Below are 25,850 nucleotides of genomic sequence, written 5' to 3'. Positions count from 1 at the left end.
GCTTGGTAGGATACGCGACCGCCGCGGCCGACGAGAAGGAGTAGGAATCGAACAGGACCTCGAGAACCGAGCGCATCGTCCGATCGGAGCAACCTGTCGCTTCGGGATTTCTTTGTGGATATGGTTCCTTCGGACGCGTCTACCGACCATCGTAGTTCGGTTCTTTTCGATCGGACGCGAAGAAGAAACGCGATTTCGTTGAACTATGTCTGCTCTGGGACGAACGAATTTCTTTGGAGATAAAAATGACGCCGCATTCTAGGTTACCGTCGCACGATTCGAAACCAACGGATTGCATCGAGGTTTCCGACGATGGTTTTGTAATAGATCGAAGATCGTGAATATTACAATATCTCGCGAGGTATTGCGTAGCTTTGCTTCGATGCTGTTTCAGCTATTTTAAAACCGTATCTCGATACTAAACGTAGATTCTCTGCCAGTAAAGAGATCGGAATCTCCGCGTGGGAATTCCGCAAGAATCGAGAAAATTCTACTGAATTAGTTTTACAATGTATTATATAATCGTTCGCTGTCGCAGATCCTTACATATTAACGCAAAAACGCTCTCATAAAAGATAGAAAGTCTACCGGAACGATTTGTCCTGCAACGATTAGTCCGATCGTGAATTTCACATTCTACTTAGGCTACCGCTACCGGATACCATCGCAAGAGTGAAAGATTCGCAAACACTTGGCAAATTCAGGACTCCGTAGCTTGTTAATACAACTTGTACGACGTACGGCAGAATGCAAACTTAATTTGAATTTTAAAGAATGCAAATAAAATTCAAGAAAATATAAGGAAAACGTATTTAAAAAAAAATAATATGTGGAGGACATTTCGAAAGAGAGAAAGAGAGAGAAAGAGTGATTCCTTCATTTAGGTTCGACTCGGTGTTCGGACAAAAGGCACACGCGGTACTTTCGTGTCTCCGGTACCGACTATGGCTTCCTACAAAGGTCGTTGGCGAGTTCCATATTTGGATTCACCGAAGGAACAGAAGGGTATTGAATTCCAGGCGTTTCCACCGATCCACGGCTACAACCTGATGGCAGATTGTCCCCTGACTCGTCGTCGAGGAACGTCGTACGCTGTCTAACTACGTCTTTCTTTACGTCTCTAACTGAACGGAGTTACGTTTCGTCTAGCTGGACAGTATATCGATAAAACGAGACAAGAATGCCTTGTTGCAGCCGCGAGCGGATATGGATGCGGTTTCAGAACAATCGCGTGTACTCGCAAACGCAACGATCAACTATTCAACTGTTTTTAGAAATTGTCATCCGTTCGAGTGATTAATTTCATCGTTCGGAAAGTAGACAAGATCTATATTTAATAGATCGTCGGAGAGAAATCGTCGGATGAAACTTTTAACGTACTTTGGGTCAGTTAGATTGGCGTTAAAAAAACAAATTATCGTCTCGATCACATATTCAAGGAAGAACGCTCGAAAATATAACGTCCGCTAATATACTATAATCATTCTAGTTAGAAAAAAAAATATCCTGAACGACGAGTACCACTCGACCTAAGCTGCATTCTCAATTCAGCTTCATCGTTATTCCACTTCCACGCGGACCATAACGCATCCCATCAACGAACCACCAATCTGCTTAGGAAGAGAAAAGAGGAAGTCGAACGAACCTGCGACGAACGTAACAAAAAGTCGAAGCACCTATCGGACGGCTACCTTAACGAAAGGAAAGTCGCGTAGGATCGTCAGGGGCTGGTTAACAGGGCCATAACCCCGCGATCCCACGACTTGACTCGCGTATGTCGCGACATCGTTATCGCCGCGGAATATCGGTAGTATACGCCGGTGTCCTGGAAGTGTTGCCCTAGGCGTCTCTCTGCGTGGCGACCGGGCAGTGCAAACGGCGAACGAAACGAGGCTGCAACCGTGCAGAGCACGGTAGGGTAGCTCAGCACGCTCGAGAGCACGGATGAGAGCTTGTTAGGTTAACCATCACATTGTTTCACGAGGGCGTGGTGGCGTGTTGTTTGCAACGAGTGCGTGGCGAGGAGGCCTTCCTCTCTGTGCATGCTACTCTCGACCGTCTCTCTCTCTCTCTCTCTCTCTCTCATTCTCTCTCTATCCCCGTTCCTTCGACCGCTTTGGCCCGAAGATCGAGTCGTGGCATCGAGAGAGCGATATATCGCGGTCGATATATATCACTCGGCGAACCACTCGACTTCCATACGTCCGCTCCGGAGAGCGTACATATGTACGCGTGCATCGCCCGCGGGCTGGCTTCAAGGTCCTCGTTTAGATATCCGTTCCCTTCGAGATTATTCGAGGCAACGACGACGAAGACGATGACGACGACGACGACGACGACGAAGACGACGACAACGAGAGTCGTTCGCCTTCCAGTTCGTCGATCCTTCCTATCCGAAGCCGATCGGCCAGCTTCCGGAGCTAGCCATTACCACCTCGGCCATTTTCTCTTTCGCGGCTCCAGCCGCGATTAAACGGTCCGTCGAACCCATCCCTTCGTCCCACGACGATGTAGTAATCGCCTCGGCACCGTCGATACCAGAGATTAGCGTCAATCGAAACCCTGCCCAGTCGCTGCCGTTCTCCGAGCCGATGGCTAGCGCGAGACGCGATTAACTACGCTCGTCGTGATGCTGCTTGCTGGTTTCTTGGTACTACCAAGACGAGTGCAGCGATTCTTTTTGTAGAATGTTTGTTTGGTGCGTTTCTAAAGAACGTGTGATTGGCGCGTGATTAGCCAACTTTTGGCAGATTGCCTGTTGTTACATCTCGTGACTTGAGCGATTTGAGCAAATATTTTTAACATATTTTTCTGCTTCCCCAAATAGTTTGAAACGATTCGTGCTACTATATGTCGTTCAAACGATGAAATCTTGATTTGATATCGCGAAAACGCGTCGACTTTACGATTAAACGTGCAACGCACACGGTATCTGTTTGAATAATGCAAATGTTGGGTCAAAGGTTTCCAGTTCGATTTAAAATCCGTAGAAAGCTTCGGAAATAGCACAGCACTTTCTAAGCAATATTTGATCTATGATAAAGCGGCGTTTTACCACATTTTCCATCGCTCCGAGCGACTGAACAATCATCTTTCTATGTTTCCCTCCTTTCCAGTGAACGTTCTTCCTTCGATCTGATCAAAACTCTCAAACTTTCATCGAAGTTGCCTGTCTAACGCCAGACTGCAAACAAAATTAACACAAATTTGCCAACATAGAAGTTTATGCGCAATTCTAAATGGTTTTCTTCTCTTCTTTCCGTTCGATTAAAATATCCTCGTCGGGCAACAACTCGTTAAGTCGGTTTAATTCTTACGGAAATTAGAACTGTCAAGAAAGTTGACAAGTAATACTACCTTTCTGAATAATTTCCAGTTTACGTTAAAGAAGTACTTCGTACTTCCTCCTGTTTCAAGATGCTAGATCATCTCTTATTCATCAATTTTATCTCGATTAAAATATTTCTACCTGCTCGTTGCTTGCTGTAAAGTCCTATACGGGATACCCATTAAAACACATTTTATTAAAAGCTTTAGCAAGAAACACAACATTTGTAACACTTTTGCTCGTCTCGTCCTTGCTTCTTTTCCAATTGCAACTGTCCTAGCTAATTATAACCTGCAGCAAAAGTTCGCTATGCAGCACCGATTAAAGCTAAAATTATCGGCATTCCTAACCAGCAGCGGAATACTCTTATTTTAGCGAGCAGAGTAGATGGATTTAACCGAACAAATTACATTTCGCGTATTCTTTTGTCCGCGATAAAAACATCTTCCAACTAGAATAGCCGCACGGGCTATCGAAAATTTACGACAGTCGACAAAACTGGAAACTCTTGAGTAACCATTCGTTGCCTTCATTTCGATAAAAGTCGCTGTTAATTTTATCGAAGGCAGCTGCAGCTCTTTGATGCTTGCGAGTACCTCGAATTTGACTCTGTCATTTTAACTGATTTGGCAATTCTAACATTAACCAGTTCCTCGAACCTGATATCGAACGAGCACACAGTTAAATCTTTACTCGTGCCCCGAGCAACCTGCGCCCGGTCTATATATTCCGGAGGAACGACTATCCGGAGAAACAGAGTGAAGCAAACGGAAGACGATCGGCTCGAAATCGACGCGTTAAAGTCGTCTCGCGGGACTGGAAGCCACGGCCTAGCCATAGCTCATCATCGGGGCCGAAGTAACCAGTGGCGTTCATGAATACGTGTTCATTATTTATGAGCAACGCCTCTCGGCATCAACTGGACCAGCCTCCCTATCTACCGGTAGGCACGAAGAGAGGCAGCCGGATAACGTATTACGTCTTCATATTTTTTTCCGCCGATGCACGGCTGGTAATTAAAGGTGCCCCGCCAAGGACTCGGATGATTTATCGGCCGTGCTGCTTCAGCCTGATAAGATGGGACCAGCTGATAACGAGCTGCCTTTTGTACGTTCCAGGCACCGTGGATCGAACTGGGTCTCTTTTATTTCCCTCTTTCCCCTATCCTCTTCTTTTCATCTTTTCTTTCCTTCTTTCTTTCTCGAGTCGCTGCTCAGTGGTACTTGGCTAAGGTTCGAGAGTATCGAAGTGACACTGTAACGAGTAGTGTCAACTCCCATGTCCATTGGCCTACTCTCGTGTTGCGGTTCGTGCAAAACAAGCGATATCGCTGATGAACAGGAAGTTGTAAATTTCGCGATAAAGTCGAAGCTAACGGACACTGGAAGGTGTTTATGAACGCTCTGATCGAGCTGTTGCGTGGAGGATGGTGCGGGGTACGTTGAGGTGAATCGAACTCAAGTCTCGTACGTTTTAAAACGTTTGAGAGATAATGATAAAAAATACGTATTTTATGCAAGAATCGCTCGGAATAAACTAGCATTGGAACTTAACATAGCATAATATAAAATTCGAGGCGTAAAAGAAACTACGAATATTCTTCATCAAGTCCACGATGTGACTGTTAAGTAACTTTAGCTGTAATTTTCCAGAAACTTCGCTCACGTTCAAGAAAGAAATCGGCAAAGTTAAGCCCAAACGTTAAACGAAAAAAAACTAAATTGAAACAGCACCTGAACCTCTTAACAACGTCTCTTTTCCTCAAAGATCCTTCATGGAAGACCACTCTCTGTCCGGAAGAATCAGTCCTAATTCATGCTTTCGGCTCCAATCATCGTATTTCCCGGCGAAGATTACAGCGTTCCGAAACACTATAATTCACGCTGGATGGAGTCTCGCTTCTAAACAAACCGAAGCTGCTTCGAAAACCTAGCTCTCGGAGTTGCTCACCGGCAGTTGTTTCAAGTAACGTCAGAAACCATAGTGTTTCATTTCGTATAATATCGTTGCAGCGATGTAGCTTTCAAGCGTCAGCGGACTTTACCCTCGACAACGTTGGTACTCGAGTTTCTTGTGGTTTCTCTTCTCGATAGATACGGTAAAGTCAAAGTCGATTGCAACTGGCTACCGAAGAATGAATAGCATTTTACCATATCGATATTTCACATCTCGTTCTTGTTTCCCAATTTACCTTCGTGGGAACTGCTCTACAATTCCAAATTTTTCATTCATCGATCCATCAATTAATCGCTGTTTCGATAATCGAGGTTTCAACAGATAAGGATCAGATGAACGCTGGCGTCTGCCAATGACCAATCTGAAACAAAGTGAAACCAACACCTCGTACCACCGACTCCAGGCCCATGCAACACCAAGGAACCGTGCTTAAACCTTTACGGTCCCGTTCAGCGAAGAAATTTACGCTCGTCGACAAAACAGAGAGCTCGAGGCGGTCCTCGGCAACGGCCACGACGACGATACCCGATGATGATTTCGAAGATTTAATTAAGACGTCCTGCCGGTACTAAAAACACCCTGCTCCCCTCCCGCTGCCCTTCTTCCTTCTTCACGTCCCACGAGAATCCCCATCGCGAGTTTCTCTTCTCTCGTTCTCGTCTGTTCGCTCGTCTCTTCCGGGCCAAGTTAAGAGGGACGCCCTATCGAATGGCTCGGTCGAATTTTTCAGCCCGTTTCGAAGGACGTTTTATTGGCCGCCTGATTTACGAGGAGCCAGGCTCACCGCGTAATTTGTTGCGCCGTATTTAATTTGCCTTAAAAGCGTCCCGCGTTAAAATAAAAGGAAAAACAGAGAAGGAGAAAGAAATGATTGGCCCAAAGAGTACAGAACCGGAAGGGGAAGAGCGTAACAACTTGGCCTCTGCAAGGCCAATGGACTCGCGTCTACACTCTCGGAGGCGTAAAAACGATAACGGGCAGCTGCTTTACGAAATTTTTATTATGATGTACGCGGAGAACACACGACGAACCACGGCCTTAATGAGCCACGAACCAAACGAGCCAGGCTGCACGAACGCCCGTGATACCGTCGAGAGATTTCGATTTCAACTGACTTTCAGGTCGATAGTCCGTCTACGGGATTTTGAAACAGGCATTGATTCTCGGATAACGGTGAAAACTTGGATCGTTATTCTATATATACGTAAGAATTGAATTCTTCTAAAAAGTAGATAAACGCAGGAAACGACATAGAATATTCGTATTTATATGGAAGAAAATGGTACATGCTTTTCTATCTTTTTTTCTCTCGTAACGCTTATACAGATGCGCATTCTACAGATGCGATAATTAACAGTTCTAGCCGTGAATAATCTGCAACACATCCACGTAACTCGATGCGCATAAATATAAAAATCTAACGAACACGAAAACCGTAACGCGAAGAAGACCAGCAAAAACTGGAAGCAGACATTTTCTCCGAGGTACTTAACACTTTCCGGTGACAAAAACGCTCGATTTTCTCGGCCACTTTATTATCTGACACAATCTCAATAAACGAGCCAATTAATAAACACGTTCCATACTAAAACTCGACACTCGACGCTTCGTTCATTAATTACGTTTCCCGCCATCGCATACCAACCGCGTCATCAAACTTAACCTCAAACAACGCCGATTTTTCAGCTTCGTTAATTACGATAAAAGAGAACTTTGTGCCCGAGGGGGGAAAACGGCGACGCAGCCTTTTATTAACTAGAAACCAGTCAACGGCGTATTGCATAAACGCGTTAATTACAATCTCATTTTGATCGAAGCGAGCTTCGTCCCGAACGCGTTTTACCTCTTCCATTTTTCATTCGAGCTTATCCTTTCAACCCGGTTTAATAGTGTCCCCTCGGTGGAAGGAACGAGCATGGGGCACGTCACAAAATTCATTACGTATAAAAAAATCCCAAGGGAGTAGAGAAGAGCCGAAGAATAAGAAGAAGAGGAGAGGTACTCTCCTCGCGTTTCTCCATTCAGGATCGCGTAAAGTTCCGGTGAAAAAGTTTCATGGCCTTTAAACCAAACCTCGCAGAACCACGCGAGTTTTTTGCCTGTACCCGGGAGAGAAACGAGGCTGCTTTAGTAACGTACGGCTAATTTCGATGTAATTTACAGGAATGTTCTGCTTCGCCGTTCAGCACGCAGGAAGAGGATCGGGTCGAATAATGTTCGCGGATTTTAGTTAATTAAATACCTTGTTCGATGCCCGGCCGCGTGTATAAAACATAAACGCCGTGCCCGTTTTATTATTCGCTCGTTTCGGTGGCCGTTTCGAATAATTTAAAAACAACGATTCTCGTTAATCCGTGGACTAAACGCAGAGGGATCCTCAGCTTCCACTTATCCGGGCAATTGTAGAAAATAGAGAGCCGAGACGGAAATAATTAATTGAGTATCGAAGGATATAAAGTTTCGCGGAGCTACGTATATATAGAGTTTCTTAATAATAAGAATTCTGTTGCCACTTTCGTCTCGAGCGAGAATCCGACACTGAAAGACTTTATCAGTAGCGCGATGAAAAGTATCTGTCGCATACAGATGCAAGATAATCACGTCAGGCGAATAATCGTGTTTCCAAAGACTCGAATCATCGATACAGGAAATGAGGAGCTGCATTATTTTACCGGGAAAGCTTGTAAGAAAATTTTCTGTCGCTATCGAAAAATAAAAATTCGTATTCGGTTGAACCCTCGTCATTCCGGTGACTGATCGTTTCCAACGCTAAAGAAAATCGGAAGCAGTCGCAACCGGAACACCATCCGAAGACAGATGCTCGTTCGAAGCTCGATTCCCGGCTGTCTCTCCTTTCAAAGTCCAAACTTAGTCGTGTTCATGGCGATTTATATCGCGAGACGATAAATGGAATGACGAACGCGAACACGCACGATTATAACTGTCGAGGTAACGCCGACAGATGCCGATGAATCAGCGGAGGTAAAGGTCAGAGGAATATACGCGCACTTGAAAGGTCAAGGAAACGTGGTCGAACGAGCCATAAGTAAAAAAAAAAAAAAATCGGTACGTGATTTGAGAACTAATTAATCCACGGGCTTTCTCAACGTTGCTTCGTCTAAAAAGTGTTTGCTTTCCTTGCACGCTGCTTACGCAATCGTTCTTGTCCGAGCAACTCGTTAATTATATTGACCGACGTGTGCTGTTAAAACGATCGACGTGTAATCGAAATCGATCAGTCGTGTACTCGCGCGAGCTCGACATTCGGTTAGAACAACGTTTTCAAGGCAAGATACCGTGGATCAAGCAATCATGGAAACTTGTTCCACGCTCGCGTGTGGGTTTTCATGGATCGTGTTCTTCCACGATGAAAATGCTGGCCCACGCGTGTCATTCAACGCGCTCGATCAAATTATTTCTGTTTTATTAATGTCCTTGTGGTTGAACGTGTGCCGGTAAGTTTCAGCGGATGTTTTAATAGAACGCTTGATCTAAGCTCTGACAAACGTATTTGTATCATACGAAGAATCGTACAGTACAGTTAAAACTTGCCATAATTTTCATGCAAAAAGCGGAATAAAAATTTTATCCGGATCGTTCGACTTCCTAGAAGAGAAGCGTTAAACCGCTGTTTCATTGCTCTATAGATCAAGACGCAAAAATCTTTCATCTTTGACGAACTGAACCTGTCGACAGGCACGCAACCATACGTTCGGCTTTAATTATCAAAAAATAAAATCCTTCATTAGCTAACACGTTGTACATCTCCTATTCCTATATTCGGTAGTTAAAATGGCTCCTGGTCGATAACAAATTAATCTCCGATCTCCTAAAACCTGACAATTACATAACGAAAAATCCAACTATCCACGATTATTCACGCTTCCAATTGGAATCGAGTGATTATTTTTCCTTCGGATATCAAACAACTGCGTGCTAGTTGTCATCGATCGAACGTGGTTATATAAAATGGACGCTTTACGAGCGATAATAATTTAGAAGGGAGGAAGCCACCGGACTCACGGAAGGCGTCTTCGGGAACGAAAAAGATCATCGACTAATTTATTATTCTCCCCGCTCGAACCTGTTAACGCTTTGGCCAATAAACGAGGGACCCTTAATTAACAGCGAATCGTTTATCGCGTTTCCAACGTGACATCCGACGTGTCTCTAGTTAATTTATATAGCTGCACGCCTAGAAGCGGAAAGATTTATGTCTAACAAATGAAAACGTTAACGGTTCCAATGAATTTTACACAGCGTGTTTGTTTCTTCCAGCCTTTACGTACTTTTCTGTTTTTTCTTGTCCAACCTTTTCGTATTATTTTCACTCCTCTTTAATTTATTTTCCCTCTATCGTTCGTTTTATTTATCCTTTAGCTTTTTCATTCTCGTTGCCGCTATGGAAGATTCGATGTGCACTAGCAGCACAGAAGATTTGTAATTAGCGCAATTCCTAAAAAACGAGCTACTCATTAGAGAAGTTACGAATACGCTAGCATTTCGTAATTGAGAAAAACTCGCTTGAGAAACACCAAGAACCTCGATGATGGTCTAATGATATAAGTTTCACTGTAAAATAGTCGACCTAGTAACAGATTCGATGTTTTACGCTACAGTTTGCTCGTCTTCGATCTTGAAAAACCCTGGTGCGTTCAAATTTTTCCTCGACAGTATAAATCTGTTTAATTCAGCTCCCCTCGCCCCTATAATTTAATACAATTTGGTCGAAGAGACAGGCGTGTGAAATTGTAAGACGAAGGCTTGCGTAAAGGAGAAAACATCGTAAATTCGTCATCGGGACGTTAAGTACGGACGTATCGCTGGAAGCTAGTAATAATTGATGGAACTGGCGCCTGGAATGTCAAATGTTATTACAAGGGGGTGGCGTGATTCCTCGAATCCGATGGACATGGACCACTAAAAAAAAAAAAAAAACGGAACGCTCGATCGATGTTTCTTCAGCGTTTTAATAGTCAACGATCGCTATCGTTGACGGGATACAAGGCAGTAAAATACTAGAAATAATCGTAAATTGGCTAAGCAGAGTAAAATCGAGTAGCGTCCGCAGAGACGATGTAATTGCGACGTTTTGCTGCTGGACAGTGGCGAGATGAAACTTGAAGACTCTCAGAACGATGTGCTAGAATGACGAATAACCGGACGACGAAGGAAATCCTCTGTAATTAAGCGAGTTACGTCGAAATGTCTCGTAATCGTGTGTAAGAAGAATCGAACGAAGCGAGATGTCCTCTATCGAATTTGCATTTTGAAAATATTCAAAAAGACTCGTATCTACGGAATAGAGCAACAAAAATAAATGTCCATCGTGGGTTTTGTTTAACAGTCGTCGTTCCTTTCCTCTAAAACTCGCGTTTTTTCAGCTACTATAGTAACGTGGGATTTAAAATTCACGAGATCGTAGGATCACGCCTCGAAACGATGATCAAAAGGCAGGAATCCATGGAAGAAAGAGTAGCAATGGTGAATCCCGAGGTTTCCCATCAGCTACCTCGACATCGCAACCGCGGCTCTCCGGAGCGTAAGAATAAGGGAAAGAAAGGCTGAAAAGAGCGCACAGAGTGAAAGAGGGAGCGGGGCACGCACGGCGCACAAAGTGCAATTTCACCATTTTTGCCTCGTAAAATCCGGCCAATGAACGACGTAAAAATGAATAACTGGAGGATCGTTCACCCGCGGAACGAACGCGTAGCGTCCCGCTTCGTGTACAGGACGCCTCTTTCCCCTTGTAGCCTTCCACCTCGTCCTTCTTCATCTCGCTCCTCCTCTTCCTTCGTCTCAAGTCTCGCCCCAACCTTGCTCCGCGAAACGATTTTTATCTTCCGGGTAGAATAGATTATCTTTATTTACGAGCGATCCGTGGCGCGGGCAAATTGTTTGGGAACGGGAGGGCCGCTTATTTAGAAGCCGTAAACTATTCAATACGCCAGCGAACCAGGATCCACCAACGCGCACACGCGAGTCAAAAACGAGCCAAAAAAGGGTGAAATCGGGTTTTCGCTTCGCCACCTTGTCGTAGCTCTGCACCAGATTCTCTCGCGATGTTGCCTGTTGTCCGTGCGATACCGCGATTACAAGTCAAGGTGTGGCGAAGCGTTCGTCGCGATTAAAAAATTAATTCCTCGAGGCTACACAGGGCTACGTGGATTCGACGTAGACGAGCGATTTCTTTTTTCGGATACGAGACGAAGCGCCAGACGCGTGACGATTCCGTGGAATGTGCACACGCATTGCGTGTCAATAGCTTCGGATTACGCTAAGCTCAGGCTCGGCTCTGTAGTTCTGCACACGCGAATGGGTTAATACGGCCTCTGTTTCGAGGTCTAGGTCGCGAGAAACCGTAGTCTTTGCGAGATCCTTTCACCCCGCGTCATCCCTGGACAAGAAACACGGAAGCTCTTATCTGATACACCGGCCAGGCAATAAACTTTAATCGGAAAGGCTCGTTATCGGACCGAATCCCGCGGCGATCGACTGGACGGGGAATTACGGGTCGAGGCCGATAAACGTTAGCCTCGTTCCTTTCGTTGAATAAGATGAAAGGTTGCTCGGGTGAAAAGCGTTTTCTGATGGATTTCTAATTTAGTCGGACGGGATGAATTGTTCGGCGTTTCGAGATGTTCCAGGTAGATGGTGTAGTTTCGCTTTTAAGTGGGGAGCGATTCGATCAGGGTTGCTACACTCGAGAAGCGAGAAGAGGGAACGTCGACGCCTCGGAGAAATAAAAGTTGGAAGGTTGAAAAGAAAGGAGGAGGAAATGACAGGTAAGTTTGGGAGGAAGTTTAGGATAAACGAGGACCAGTGGAAACGGATTTCTAATTTTCTTCTCTCGCCGAACACCTCGAATTTTGCAGAAACATAATAACGTTTTACTATTACGCAACTTTTACGGATTATTTGATTGCTTCGCCCCTAACGGGTTAATCGAGGCGTTCGCTTTCAACGGAGGGTGTAATTTTAGCTTAATGGAAGTTACGTTTTCGTTTTCTTCATAGTGGGTGGTTACAAGCTATTAAAGATCCCCATCCAACATGTAGCAATAGGTAATCTTGAGCAGTTAATACAAATTCCTAAACGTTATAAAAACCTTGACGAATATTAGGAATTTAGATAGACACTGATGAGAACTCGATGTTCACTTGTCGTTCGCTTTTCCCAAAAATATAAAAGAAATTCCAAGTGTATTCGTGTTACATATCCTGAATCATTGAGGGATTTCAGGCGAAAATTTTAACCGACTTACAGTTAATAGAAAATTCGATTACGATCCTCCGCAACGTCAATTTCTCCCAAGACCACGATTCGTATGATTAAAGTTACGCAGGATATCCTCGATTCTGGTCGTTTAAAACCTGCAACGATCAAATCCCGAGAAATGCTAAACTGCTGCAAAGAAGCGACGCGAGCAAAAAGAAGAGAATCGAATAATGCCCTGAAAAGATCTCTCACGATCGCTCAAGCTCCCATCAGGCAAAGGTCAACTCTCGACGAGTCAAGACGGAATGTTAATCAAGCTCGAATCAAGCGTTAGAAACGAAATACAATTAAGGAAACCAGATAGAGGCGGAACGCCATAAAATGCACGGGACGTGTGAAATGCTACATATCGACACGCTGGCGAAGCCTCATCGGTGATCGATAATGGCAGCGTTACGATGGAAGAGAAGGAAGAACAACAAGACGCGACCATAGAAGAAGACGAGGAAGACGACGAAGAAGAAGCAGAGGCAGAAAGTTCCACCAGAAGTGGAGAAGAGGTAGAAGAAAGAAGCAACGATGTAGGAAGAAGTAGGAGAAGAGAAACGATGAAGAGGAGCAACAAAAGGCTGCGCCTCGGGTGCCGGGCGGGGCTCAGATGTTTATCCCGGTCGACCTCTTCCCCTAGCTCTCTTCAGGCCCCTCTTCGTGGTCGCTGGCGTGCCCCCTTCACCTCCGCTTCTTGCGGAGAGAAGCGCGCCCTCGGCGATCCGGAGCTCTCGAGCGTTGCATCTCTACGTTATGCGTGCTCTTCTGCGCGAGGATGCACGGTCACAGTGGCGTCGCAACCGTCACTTTGTCGTGATGTCGTATTTATGGTTACATCGACCGACCGTACAAAGATCGACTCCTGTCGGCTGTCGTCAGCGAAATTTCAACCCTTGTGGATTTCTTACGTTATCGTACTCTGAGAACGACACCATCGACTGCAACGTTTGTAAAGTGTTTGCACGATCTGTGACCAACGTTTCTCTAACAATTAAATAGTCGATCAAGAATTAATTGGCACAGAGGTTGACAAAGAACGACCGGTCTCGCGTCGTGACTGAGAAAGCGAAAGCTATGCACGAGAAGATATATTCGTCGATGGAAAGAGAACCGACCCAACGTCGATACTGTCGAGAAATGAGAATCGACTCGCGCTTCACGCGTTAGACAAAAAGCTTCTTACGCAAACTTCGATTATTCATCGTGCGAGCGAGACTGAAATCCCCTTGGAAGCATCGGGAGCAATCTCGATCGCGGCTAAACGTATTCGCGTGAATCGTCGCTGTACGTCGAAACGATCTTCCTCCTGCGAGACTCTGGTCTGAAAGAAATTTCGCTACCTCACGACAAGAAGATAATTGCCGGCGCTGCTAGCCGCCTACCGATCCGATCACCGATCGATTATGCAAAAGAATGCGCCCGAGATAGCGCCCAGCCCAGGATGTCGATGCTACGCGAGGCGAGGCTGTTCACTTTGATAGCCATATTCGCTCATAATCGAGTCGACCGGAAAGGAAGCGAAGAGGGCGAGGTCGTCGGCTCGTGACGGGCCGCTGGACGCTCTCTGATAAAAGAAACTGAAAAGAAATAAAAGGAAAAAGGAAGAGGGAGAAGGGCAGAGAGAGAGAGAGAGGGAGAGAGAGAGAGAGGGAAAAAACGTAACCTTAATCAGACACTTCGCATCGCCTCTATTCAGCTCCTGGCGAGCGGAGTGATCTAGCTCGCAGCAGGTTCTTCGGGACAAAAAATCGATGAATGAACCTTCGCCAGAGTGAACGTTTCGCGCTTCCTATCGTCTTGCTCCAAGTTTCTGACGTGGATCCCGCGAATTTTTTTCCTCTGACTGACCACCTACGCGACTTGATATTTGGGTTCCGAGGTCTGGATAGCTTCCTCCGATTTGACACGGAATTTTTTGAGAAAATTGACTTTAGAGGTCGAGCTTCGAACGAGAAAGCGCGTGTTTGACAAGGTTAGTCGAGGCTTGACTTTACACAATTGCCACGATCGAGGTTGATCGACGCAATATCGTTGCAAGAAGCGTGTAATTGACAGTGGATGAGTGGCTTTCTTATTGATGATGCGATGAACGACCTCTACTCTAAATAGAAATCACACGCGAGAACTCTGCTGTTCTAAACTCGTCTCCTAATAAAAATCCGCGGGATGACATACTTTCTGCAACATCTTAAGAATCCAAAACTATAGCAACGGATCTCTTTTTCCAAAACGATTAAAAAACAATCGCAAACTTCTTGGAATGTTTCTTCGTAGCGAATCAATTACGACGAGCCTCGCTCCACCATCCATCGAACCTTGGTTCTTCCTATTCTGCCAATCGTCCGCATTGACGATAATTAAAGCAGCAGAAAGCGAATGACAAAGGGCACGCCGTAGGAATCCATAAGAACAAAGGAGCGCTGGCTGCGCGAGGATCGTTAGCGGCGAGCACGTACACCGCTGATGACGCACTTCCGGCCGGTTGAACCCCCATGGTGGCCCCGTGATAATTCCGGGGGATCGAGAAACAGCTCCGAGGATCCATCCACCGTGACTCCGTGGCCCCGTGACGACCCCGTGGTGGATGTTTGCTCTTGTTGCGGTGCGCAACACCGGAGAGGCCGCCGCTCGGTAGGAGAAAGAGTGCGGAGGCGAACGAAACAAGATAAAGTGGAAGAGACGGAGGAGGAGGTGGCGGTGGTGGTGGAACAGGCGAAAGGAGAGCGAGGGGCAGTAACAAGAAAAACAGGAAGACCCGCGAGGGGAAAGGAGGTGGACGAGAAGGAGTGCTCGGATCCAACGCCTAGCCTCCGAAGGAGCCGAGTGCCAGCCCGATGGTAGCGGTTCGCTCATCATTGTAATTACTTCGCGAGGATGTACCAGTATATTGGATCATTATCGACCGCTCCATATCTACCACCTAGCCCATAAGTATAGACTTATGCTCCCGATGCCTCGTAACAGCTGAACCCCCCTTCGTGTATTCGCTTCTGCCAAACGCGCGTATATCTTCCACCTCTACGAGGGGAAGGGGCAAGAAATCTTCGAGTATATTGGCACACTTGTATGTAGCAGGAGAAAATAGCCGCTGCCACTTGCAATATAACTCGCTCCGTCGTTGTCGTACGAGATTATTGCCCCTGCGGACCGGATTGCGTAGGGTGTCTTCGTGTACAAGACAAGGGGCTATTAGAGGTGTGTCATTTCGAACGGGGTTTTTGGTTTCGTTCTTTTTGGAATTGGCACGACGTTTCGAAGGAAGTTTGAAGATATTCGATATTCCGCATATCGACGGATATCGCGTACTTCTTTCTCGCTTTCTTTGCCAATTATTTCCTGTCTTCTCGAGTTGTTTAATTCGTTGTAGAGATTATGTACTCGGTTACCTGTTCGGTTTACGACGAGCAAAATGCTTCATTCTAAACGGCGAAACGCTCTATGTGTCGGTGTAATCTCCTTCGAATGAAATAAATAATTTAAACAAGTTCCGAGAGCTTCGCTCGATCTCGGTTTCAACCAAAGCTACGTTCGCGTCTACGATTATCGCGAGCGTGTAACTGCCACAAATCCTCGGAAAATAATAAAAGCTTCGAGCAGCATTGCACGCGAACGATCGCCAATTACTTTGTCGCGTCGTAAATCACGCGAAAAAAATTCCCATTCATGCAAATCGGTATCAGCGAGCACCGCGGGCCGAATATCATTCAGCTCGTCCCTCGAACGCCATTCGAGCGAGTTATTTCAAGTGGCAATGGTTATTACCCCACCCTATATATCGAAGGGAATATATACCTTGGCCGCAGCGATGGAGTCACGTATGTCGATGATACGGGAGCACGTGCACCGGTGTTGGTGTCCACACCGGCGAATCTCGATCTTGGCACGTACGAGCTAACGACTCGTTCGTACGAGTCTCTGATCAAATAACCGCGACCCGAACAACTTTCTCGGCGGATCTGCATCTCCCTGTCGAAAGGGCACGTTCGAGGAACGTATCGAGAGAAGAAGAAGAAGAAGAAGAAGAAGAAGAAGAAGGAGGAGGAGGAGGAGGAGGAGGAAAAAGGATCACGGAAGCGCGTATCCAACGACGATGGATATTAGACGAGTAATTGGAATATGAGTTTTAGATCGTTACTGGAATTCGATTTAGATTGAAGATTAAACGTAGATTAATCTAAGGGCTCAATGGAAGATTGGTACACGCCTGTTTTTTTTCTGTTTTTATCAGGAACTAAATGAATAGAGAAAACGATATATACCATTCGAATTTGCCTGGAAGACTCGATTATAAATTTCTCAGTTTTTATGGATACACACGGTGATGTGCTTTAAAGAGAATACGAATGAAATTCATTTTTCGTTATAAACGCATCGGATAAAACATTTAAAGCATTTAGAAAGTCGTAGAATAGAAAGTATCAACATTCTAGTTGTTAATGCGGACTCACTCGCAAAGTTCACTCTGGATATTACGTATCTAATATCGAGCTGGAAATTGTTCTACGTTACAGAAACTGTCCCTTGGAATGCCGTAGAAATTCGATCGCGAGCTTGTCAACCCGGTCGACGTGACCGCGCGAAAAGAAAGATCGCTTCCGCTCGAACGATAATCATCGATACATCTCGATACATCTCGAAGGATACGCACGCCTTCTTTGTCCGCGAGATCTATCGTATCTCGCTTCTTTCTGTCGCACGAATCTTCGATTTTTGACCACCGACACGCTCGAGATACTATGTCTCTTCTAAGCTTCTCAACCGTATCGAATATCAACCGCTTTCCGATACGTAGCGAAATAATTAAAAAAGAAAAAGAACGTTCTCTCACTTTGTGTTACTCGCAACGTTCGAATCCATCTCGTCTTCCAAACTCGGATCAAATCCGACTGAAAGCTTGTAAAAAGCAAGCCTCGCCTAAGGTGCGAAGTTCGAACGTATAGCGTCAAACGTTCGATCGAAATCGATCATCGGATCTGTTGAGCAACAGCAGATAAGGGAACCGAGCCGTTAACTCGGAGCAGCGAGGTTCAGGACACCGGAGCCAGGATCGATCCAGGACGTGCAACGGGAGCAGTCGAGGCAACGGGAGCGTATCGAGAGATGCTTTGTCGATAATCCTTCAGGGTAGGTCGGCGTGCATCGTGCTCGGCCCTATCGAGCCGATGCACAAGTCCAAGCGAGGCAAGTTGCTCGTTCGCTCGGGATCAGAAGCAACAACGGCAGCATCGGCATCGGCATCAGAAGAAGAAGAAGAAGAAGAAGGAGAAGAAGAAGTAGCAGAAGAAGAAGAAGAAAAGGAGGGACAAGAGCAGAAGGAGCAGCAAGAAGAGGAGAAGAAGGAAAAGAGGAGAAGAAAGAGGTGGAGAGAAGAGAAGTTATCGGGTCTCTTTCTCCATCCTTTCTTTAACCTCTGGCTCGCTTCTTCGGCCGCCTCCGACCTACGTGTAGATGCTCAGGTGTAAAACCGTTGATTGCCACGCCAGTATTTTCTCTTTGCACGGCACGATGGTAGTAGCGGTGGGCGTGCCGGCCACGACCGAAGGGAGACGGCCAAGGCCTCCTCTCATCGTGCTACCGCGATTATGTTTATTATACTTTGGCACACGCGTGTGCGTACGTGCGAGTACTTACATCTGGCCTCGCCTTTCCGCCGTATAGCGAGCATCATCGCTCCGGACGTGACGCCGGGACGCGGCGTTATTCGCGCCAACTGCCTCTTACGCGAGAGAGCTTCCCATTCGAGTTCGCTCGAGCCAAGAAGCTCGTTTCCAGAAGCCTCCCGATACTCGACGGTTAATTTGGGAGACCGTGGTTAAGGTACGACCGGCGGTAAATTAAAATTTTGATGGAGTTCGCGCGACGATCGACCGCTTTAAAATTGGGAACGGGAAGTTGGTGGGTAACCACTTTGCCTTGGAATTTGGTCGGCGACTCGGTGATGAGCCATGCGCGCTTATTTAATTTTGCGATACTTAGCCGAGAATAATCTTTGATGAAGTAATACGTGTACCTTGCTCTTAGTAGGAATATAGTGGAGGTAGAAATTAAAATAAACTGCCGCGATTATTTGAAATAATTCCTCGAATTCTACCGACGACGTAAAAATGTTAAAATGTCAGTCTTTTAAATACGCAATTTCTTCTTTGAACAGTGAAGTAACGCGAATAAATCATCCGCTTTGAAGATTTTATCGAGTATACTTCGTCAAACTTTATCTTCGTAAAACTTTCCTGTGCGATAAAACGCTTCGTCTAATATCGATATGGAATCAATGACGAAATTCTTAAACTCTTGCACACAGCTGTGCTCCACCTTCTCGATTACGATACTATCGCGTAGGCTCGTTACAAAAGAAGCTGATCGAATCGATATTCCCGTGAAGGAACGGCAAGCGCATCATTATCAATGACGCTCGTGTCACGAGCACGCACGTATCAGGTTCGAGACTGAGCGGCGAGGATGAGGCTGGCTTAGAATTCCATCGAGGTGGAGCCTTGACATTTCGTGGCCTGGAATCGACCGGCATAATTGATCGGCCTCTGGCGGCTCCCATTCGACGAACGACCATGCTATTCCATTGCGTCTGGTACGGTTACGACGAACTCTGCGTACGACCTCGCCGACCGGTAGAACGCGGCCACGTTGACTTTGTGAACTGGATTCTACCGACTCTGGTGGGGATCCGCTATTCCTCCACTTTTAAATATCTTCGCACTTTTACCGTGTTCGCTGCTATATCGTAGAAAACGAAGAGTATACGTTCTTCATCTTCTACGAGAAAGCAGTTTTTAAATTCCGTACACGGTCGACCGATCCTAAAAATTATATTGTCTTCCTATATCATTAATTTCTGGCATACCGAAGATATCAAAGTATTACTTCCCAATAAGTTTCCAGAATTTATCAAGTATTTTTAACAAACGCTATTCTTGTGGAATCCTAACGGATATTAATCGATAATTCTACCAATTAATCCAGAGATGGGAATAAATTTGAAAAAGGACCAAAGGACAAGGCACTTGTTCGAGCAGCTTCCTCCGGTCTCTCTATTTTCCTGACCACGAACGACCCTTTTCCCGCAACTATTCCCATTGACCGCAAACTACGCAAACACAAGGCAACGACCAATTTCATTCGCATCCTCTGTAGCGATTATCTGCGCGGAACCGCCTATTCGATCATTGAACCGCGAACGCCGCCACCGTTCTATGCAACGACTTCCAATAAATCGGCTGTGCGCACCCAACCGCCACTTTCATAAATTACACCGTCTCCGGCATCGATGTTCCGTGACGCCAAAAAGTTACAGCCATCGGCGGGACTATCGATAACTTGGCTCTGGTACCAGGCGACACCGGACGTTCTCTTCTATGGACTTTCCATAAATCGGACACCGAGGAACTCGCCGATAAATCTGGATGCAACTATGCCCTCGAGGAACCATTTACGACGAGGAAAATAAAAAAGGGAGAAAAGGAAGAATCGAAAGGAGAAAAGAAAAAAATCTACCACGACCAAGATACTGTCTACGAGGACGTTCTCCCTAGCATACCTGTCATTATCGCGAACGGTCGTTGCAATTCGTTCTGGTTAAACGTGGACGTTCGACCGGTGGCGAATGGTGGCCGACTACGGCAAACAAACGCTACACTGGCGCAATTTCGCGTCGTTAACGACGTCGAGGCGTCGAGGCGAGGGACGCGCGTGTGTGAACGCGCCAATAACGCCGCTCAGGGCGTACTAAAAATTTTATAGCGTCGCGCGTACGTCAGCGTGAACAGGGCGGAGGATGAACAGGAGGAAAGAGCGCGGAAAGGAAGGCGAGTAAGAAGCGAACGGTGGCGATACCCTGTTTAACAAAGTAATGACTACAATTATTCTGCTTTACATCTGCCTCGCGGAGCCACGGCCACGATCCGACGTACCTTCGAACGGAGACGGTGCAATTTACCGCGGATAATCGTCGATCAAGAAGAGTTACAACTGCCGGAGATTGTGTCAGCTACTCGGTTACATTGAAACGATGCTTCTTTTTTCACTTTGCACGATCGCTGTCCGGAGAACGCATAAACCGATGGTTTATCGCTCAATCTCTGTCCTCTTCGGACTTCCCAGCAGATAAGGAGAGAAATTTGAACGGTTCGGAGCTTCGAACATCCGACTCGATAGAAAATAATGTAAAAGTTCGATCGTAGCATGGACCAAGAGAGAGATTTTCGAGAGTTTCGAGAGATTCGGAAAATCGTACAGCTATTAAAAATCTACACGCTGATGTGTCGCGCTAATTTATCACGTCAAACGACTCTGGCTGAATTAAAACATCCACAACTGCGTCGAACGAGATCCGAAACTCCTTGCAACACGAAATTCGTCATTCGCAGGAGCAAGCAAGCGAGGAGTCCTCGCGTGCAGAGGGGACATATCGTCTTCCTCGTGAGATAACAAAGCATTCCAACCCTCGACCGGCCCAGGTCCCGGGCGTATAGGAAAAGTTGCTCGCGTGGTTCGTGTCGTGGCTCGTTCAATTTACATAAACACGTACTCATCGATTGCTGGACCAGATTGCCGGCCGTTATTACTTCTACGACCGGTTAACTGCGACATAGGACCACGAATAATCGCTAGACCCTAATCGTTTCGTTACGCATCGACCACGACCACGTTCTGAAGATCGATATACCGTGGTCCAACGAAATATCTGGTCCGTTTTATTTCGGATACGTGTCTCCGTTACGCGCGATCGACTCCAGAAACAGCGTGTTTCACTGTTTCAAAGTGATTCTTTGATCGTGACGATGCTGCCACCTTGAAAACGTGCCTTGTTCTGCGGTGATGTAGTTTTTTGCGACTCGTGGCCCGATGATTTTGGTGTAGGGAGAATCGGAATGACGATAGACAGAGAGGCAGGTGTGGAAGACGGTGTAGGTTGATTGCAGGTTCACCTAATTTCGGCTGATTGCAGATGGTCGTGCAAATTAATAGCTTCGAAGAAGACGATGATTTCGAAACTTTTTCCTCCGATATTGGCACTATTACTTTAATAACTGCGATGCTAATAAAATGAAAAGAAAATTGAAATTGTGGTTTCTAAGAGAATCCTTGTAACGCGATACTCTGTGTCAGATTTTATAACGAAAAAGAAAAATTAACAAGAAAATTAAGGGGAATTAATATTGCAGGAAGAGAAAAATCTTTGAATCGAAGCGAACTCGAAACAAATTGATATAAAATTTGTTTTTAGGAAAAATAAAGCAATTTCGAATTTGCATACGATGCAAAAAGGAAATGACACGTGAAATAAAACGAATTAACTTTTGCCTTGCAAATGGAGGAACAAAAATATTTAATATATAGTTTTACCATCGCGAACTTCTCGGATATATCTGCGTATTTTATTTGCAAAATCATCGACGGTCTACTAACAAACAACGCTTAACCTTCCATTATAACATCCTGTCATTATAAACGGCATTTTATGTTCGCTTGATATTTCCAATTTTAGCAAAACCATCTTCGCGCTCATTTACCTTCATCATTTTCGTTATTCGACCAGATTTCGCATAAATTCCACTTCTTATGATCAATTGTAAAAAGATCATTGCACAGTTGATTATCCGTAATCACGGAAAGCAGTCTTAGAAAAATATATAAGAAACTATACGTTGCTAATAAGACGCACGGAATTGCTTAAAAACTGATCATCGTATCGTTAAGACAATTTAACCAATAATATCGCCATAGTTAAATATCTAAATTAACAGGTTAATAAGTTAATGCGAGTTGGTAAGTTAAACAGCGAAGATGGTAAATTAAACGACGAACGAATATCGTTTCGTGGTTGAACGAACGCGAGAAAAGTACCGATATTGCAAACAGGCGTAGTAAAATTAAAACAAGTTAATTCTAAAGCCAGCGACGATTGAAACATAAAATTTGTCTCGTCGTCGATGTAAAAATTTTTAACGATCCTAATTCAATAGCCATGGACGGTAAATCGATAAATCAGAAAGAAAAAAAAAATGATCGACAGAAAGGCGAACAAAAGTTGTTTGATAGCTCACCAAATTGGCACGCGAATGAAGCACCGGCATCAGGAAATCCATTCTTCTCCGAACCTGGAACAAAAACGAAAGATAGATCGTCAGATGGAGGAATCGATAGCGGGTTAAACGCAGACGGATAAACGGCAGAATCGAACAAATGCAGATGCAAGGCACCACCCACGGCGTAACCCTTTCCCTCGACTGTCATTAAAGAGACCGCCCTAGATGTCGATTCCAAGGACTCGCATGAGCTCAATGGAGAGATTTTAATCAAATCGATCGTGGAGATTCGATCGAGATTCGTGGGATCTACGTTTCATTGTTCAACAATGTCGAGCGTATGGTAACGTGAATGTGTATGGTAACGTGAATGTATGTTAATGGTTGGTATTGTGCGGATGTTGTGCTGTTGCATCGAATGGCTGGGGATTATAATGCTTTTTAATTATACATATATCGAATGATGTTGTAACATCGTGAGGTTCGTTACGAGAACCGATCCTATGGTAAAAGTTAGATTTTTATCGAGATAAGTAGGAACAATCCTGTTTGAAAAGAGAAAGCTTAGAAAACAGAGGTTAATTATCATAATGGTGATAGGTTAAAGGGATAACAGGAATCATCGTATTGCTAAATGGCAGTTGTAATAGATTTTGTACGCAGATTAATAGACGGAGAATATTAATTTTTATGCCAATCCCACAACGTATATGTTGTGTAACTTTTTTCAATACGGACGATTGTCTAGAAATTTGTATCTTTACGATTCGATATTGCACGTTTTATCTATTTTCCGATTTGGATCTTGACAATTTCTAAAAGAGAGGAAAAAAACGACACTTGTAAGAAAGCAGAACAGGAACCTTTAGCAGGCGTGCACTTGCTAAACGGAAGATCGAAATCAAAGAAGCCTTGGGCCGCACTGCCGGACGAGCTGAGGCACGCTAGAGGGGGTAGCAATTCCAATCACTCGGGGATGGAACGCGTATCGATCGATCGATCGACGAATACCACGTGCTCCGCGACTGCAACTGTAGGTGGTAGTCGGGAGCACCACCCACGAAGTAGCTACTTAGCATGCACGACCAGCTAGAAGGTAGCTACCTACCTATCTGACAAGGTTAACTAATACAACTTCCCTGGTCGAGCAGATACTCTTTTGATTGCAAGCGCGTCGATGAATCGATAGAAGAAATGCGATTTCTAACGATCGGTAGCGACAGAAAGATATTTTTCGTTGCGGAATATGTCAGGCGAGAGAAAGAGAAGAAAACGGAGATCCAGAAAAATCCAAAGATTCGAGATTTCAAAGACTCGAAAATCCAAAGAATCCAAGCGCTCGTTTTTAATAAGATACGCGAGTATTAAAACGATTAATCACTCGCGAGGAAATAATGCAAAGCAACCTGCAACACGAATGCAAATGAGAGGAAACCAAATAGAAACAATGATGATCGGACAATTTACAACGTTTACACGCGCAGCTATCGACGAATCGCTAATTAAATCAGTGCGATAACCAAACAGAAACGAGCTGTCGTTACGGATCGATTTAATTGGTCTTTGGTCAGCGGTATGTATTATTCCACGTTGGTAGACCGGTACGTCGAGCCACGTCAAAACGTTGAAAATGAGAAAACCTCGCAGCGGGGCACCTGCTACCGAGCTTTCCATACTTCCGACCGTGACTTTTTTCTCGGTCCACGCGCTCCAGCGGATTGGAAGCCGGTCGCTTCAGCGGACGCCCAGCATGGGGTGGCTTCGTGCGAGCACCACGACAGTGAAATTGCGCGATTACTCGTTTTCTTGGTGTTTCAACGTCGGGGCTCGTCGGAATACCGATATATTAAGTCATAAATTCGCGACTAAGGCCTCGCCGGGATTAAGGACTGTACTTCGTGCTTGCGAAGTATACCCCTTTTTGCGAAGACAAATTTGGTACCGGCCTGCGTGCAAAAAATTTATTAATAACACTGATCCGTAGGAGAGAAATTTCGTTCCTTTTTTAGTTTACGTTTCATTTAGGTTCGCGAAGTTTCTCCAGGGTTTTCGAAGACAAATTTTACGTCGCTTCGCGTACAACAATTTATTAATAACGTAGGGGAACGTCGTACCTTTTTAGGCTGCGTTTCGTGGAAGTTGGCGAAACTTCTTTATTTTTGGATTGTTATATGAATGCGAAGATTTATTAATGATATTAAGCGTTAGGGTCGTTGATGGCTCAGGCGGAATTGGATCCTTGAATTTCTTCGTTAAGGATTTTTATTTTCATTGAGAAATTCTTGCCGCGCTTGATTTATCGATGATTGTACGGTGTAGGGGGCGTTAATAAGGGTCCAGAATTTTGTCAACTGGCAAATTGATAACTCTTCTTATTAAAGCACTTTTTCTTACCTCCATATCCTTCTGGAATGAAGTGAAAGCCCCAGTCGAGGCTAAACATTTTGGCAGATCTTTACAACAGTATTTTATCATTAATTTAACATTAATTTATCGAAGGTGTTTTTTAAAGTTACGACCACAAGAACACTGATATATCCTCACAAGAAGTATTAAACCGTGTTTTTCATTAATACAAAAAATTTAGCTCGATTTGGTCAGTTTTAATTAACACTTTTCTCAAATCTATGTCAGTTTGCTGACAGTTCCAAAGCACAGCTACGCGATTTTCCTGAAATCGATTATCTTCGCTGAAACTTACGACATTCCCAAACTTTGCTACCAAAATCAAATTTCTCCCACAAAATACGAACAACACGCGTATCATATGCCAATCAACGACACTGCACAAAGTACAGTCTCAAACCATACGCACTACTGGGCCTTTCAATAATCGTCTAGAAACGACGTTCGATCACCTAATCATCTCGAAACAAAAAATCTTGCCATAAATACCAGCCGCTCTTCGCAACATGTAAACCCAATATTCGCTGGTTATAGCACGGATTACCATTTTGCAGTACAACGAAACAACCTTGAAAGACGAAGGCGCGGTCAAACAGGCTCGACAAAAAGACTCAAAGAGGCTTAGGAAAAAACGCGGACGCGGATTTCCCTTTTGCACGTAGAACCCGATGCTTTCAGCATCCGCGGCGTTTCCTATGGCTGCGTTCCTTTATCACGATGGTTTTGCCACTTTGCCGCTAGAAAGGAACGCGCACTTACCCGCGGATCATAAAACACGTCGTAACCGTACTATTTCGCGCGATCCTGGTCGATAGTCCGCTTTTGCAGACTGGCGGCCTGCACTCGCCTCG

The 25,850-nt window shown here is 45.1% G+C and overlaps 1 protein-coding gene across 4 annotated transcripts in view; it reads right to left on the bottom strand.

Annotated features, from left to right (window-relative positions):
- The window catches only part of LOC100746238, a 191,328-nt gene that overhangs the window by 158,783 nt on the left and 6,695 nt on the right, over positions 1-25,850 (bottom strand). For 2 of the 4 annotated variants that reach the window (XR_004462835.1, XM_033324303.1), the window contains exons 1-2: positions 24,988-25,036; positions 22,612-22,665 (exon numbers count right to left, since the gene is read on the bottom strand). Coding sequence is in view for 3 of the 4 variants with exons in the window: in XM_033324303.1 (XP_033180194.1) it covers positions 22,612-22,665; positions 24,988-25,036 (103 nt within the window). In the remaining variant the exon portion in view is untranslated. Of the gene's footprint in view, positions 1-22,611; positions 22,666-24,987; positions 25,265-25,850 lie in introns of those variants that run through there. The other 2 variants (XM_033324304.1, XM_033324305.1) reach the window with 1 other exon arrangement.

Source organism: Bombus impatiens, unplaced genomic scaffold (genome assembly GCF_000188095.3).
Source record: "Bombus impatiens unplaced genomic scaffold, BIMP_2.2 scf_2222, whole genome shotgun sequence".
NCBI classification, from domain to species: Eukaryota; Metazoa; Arthropoda; class Insecta; order Hymenoptera; family Apidae; genus Bombus; species Bombus impatiens.
The sequence above is the reverse complement of the archived record's forward strand: the minus strand, read 5'-3'. Positions and strand labels throughout refer to the sequence as shown.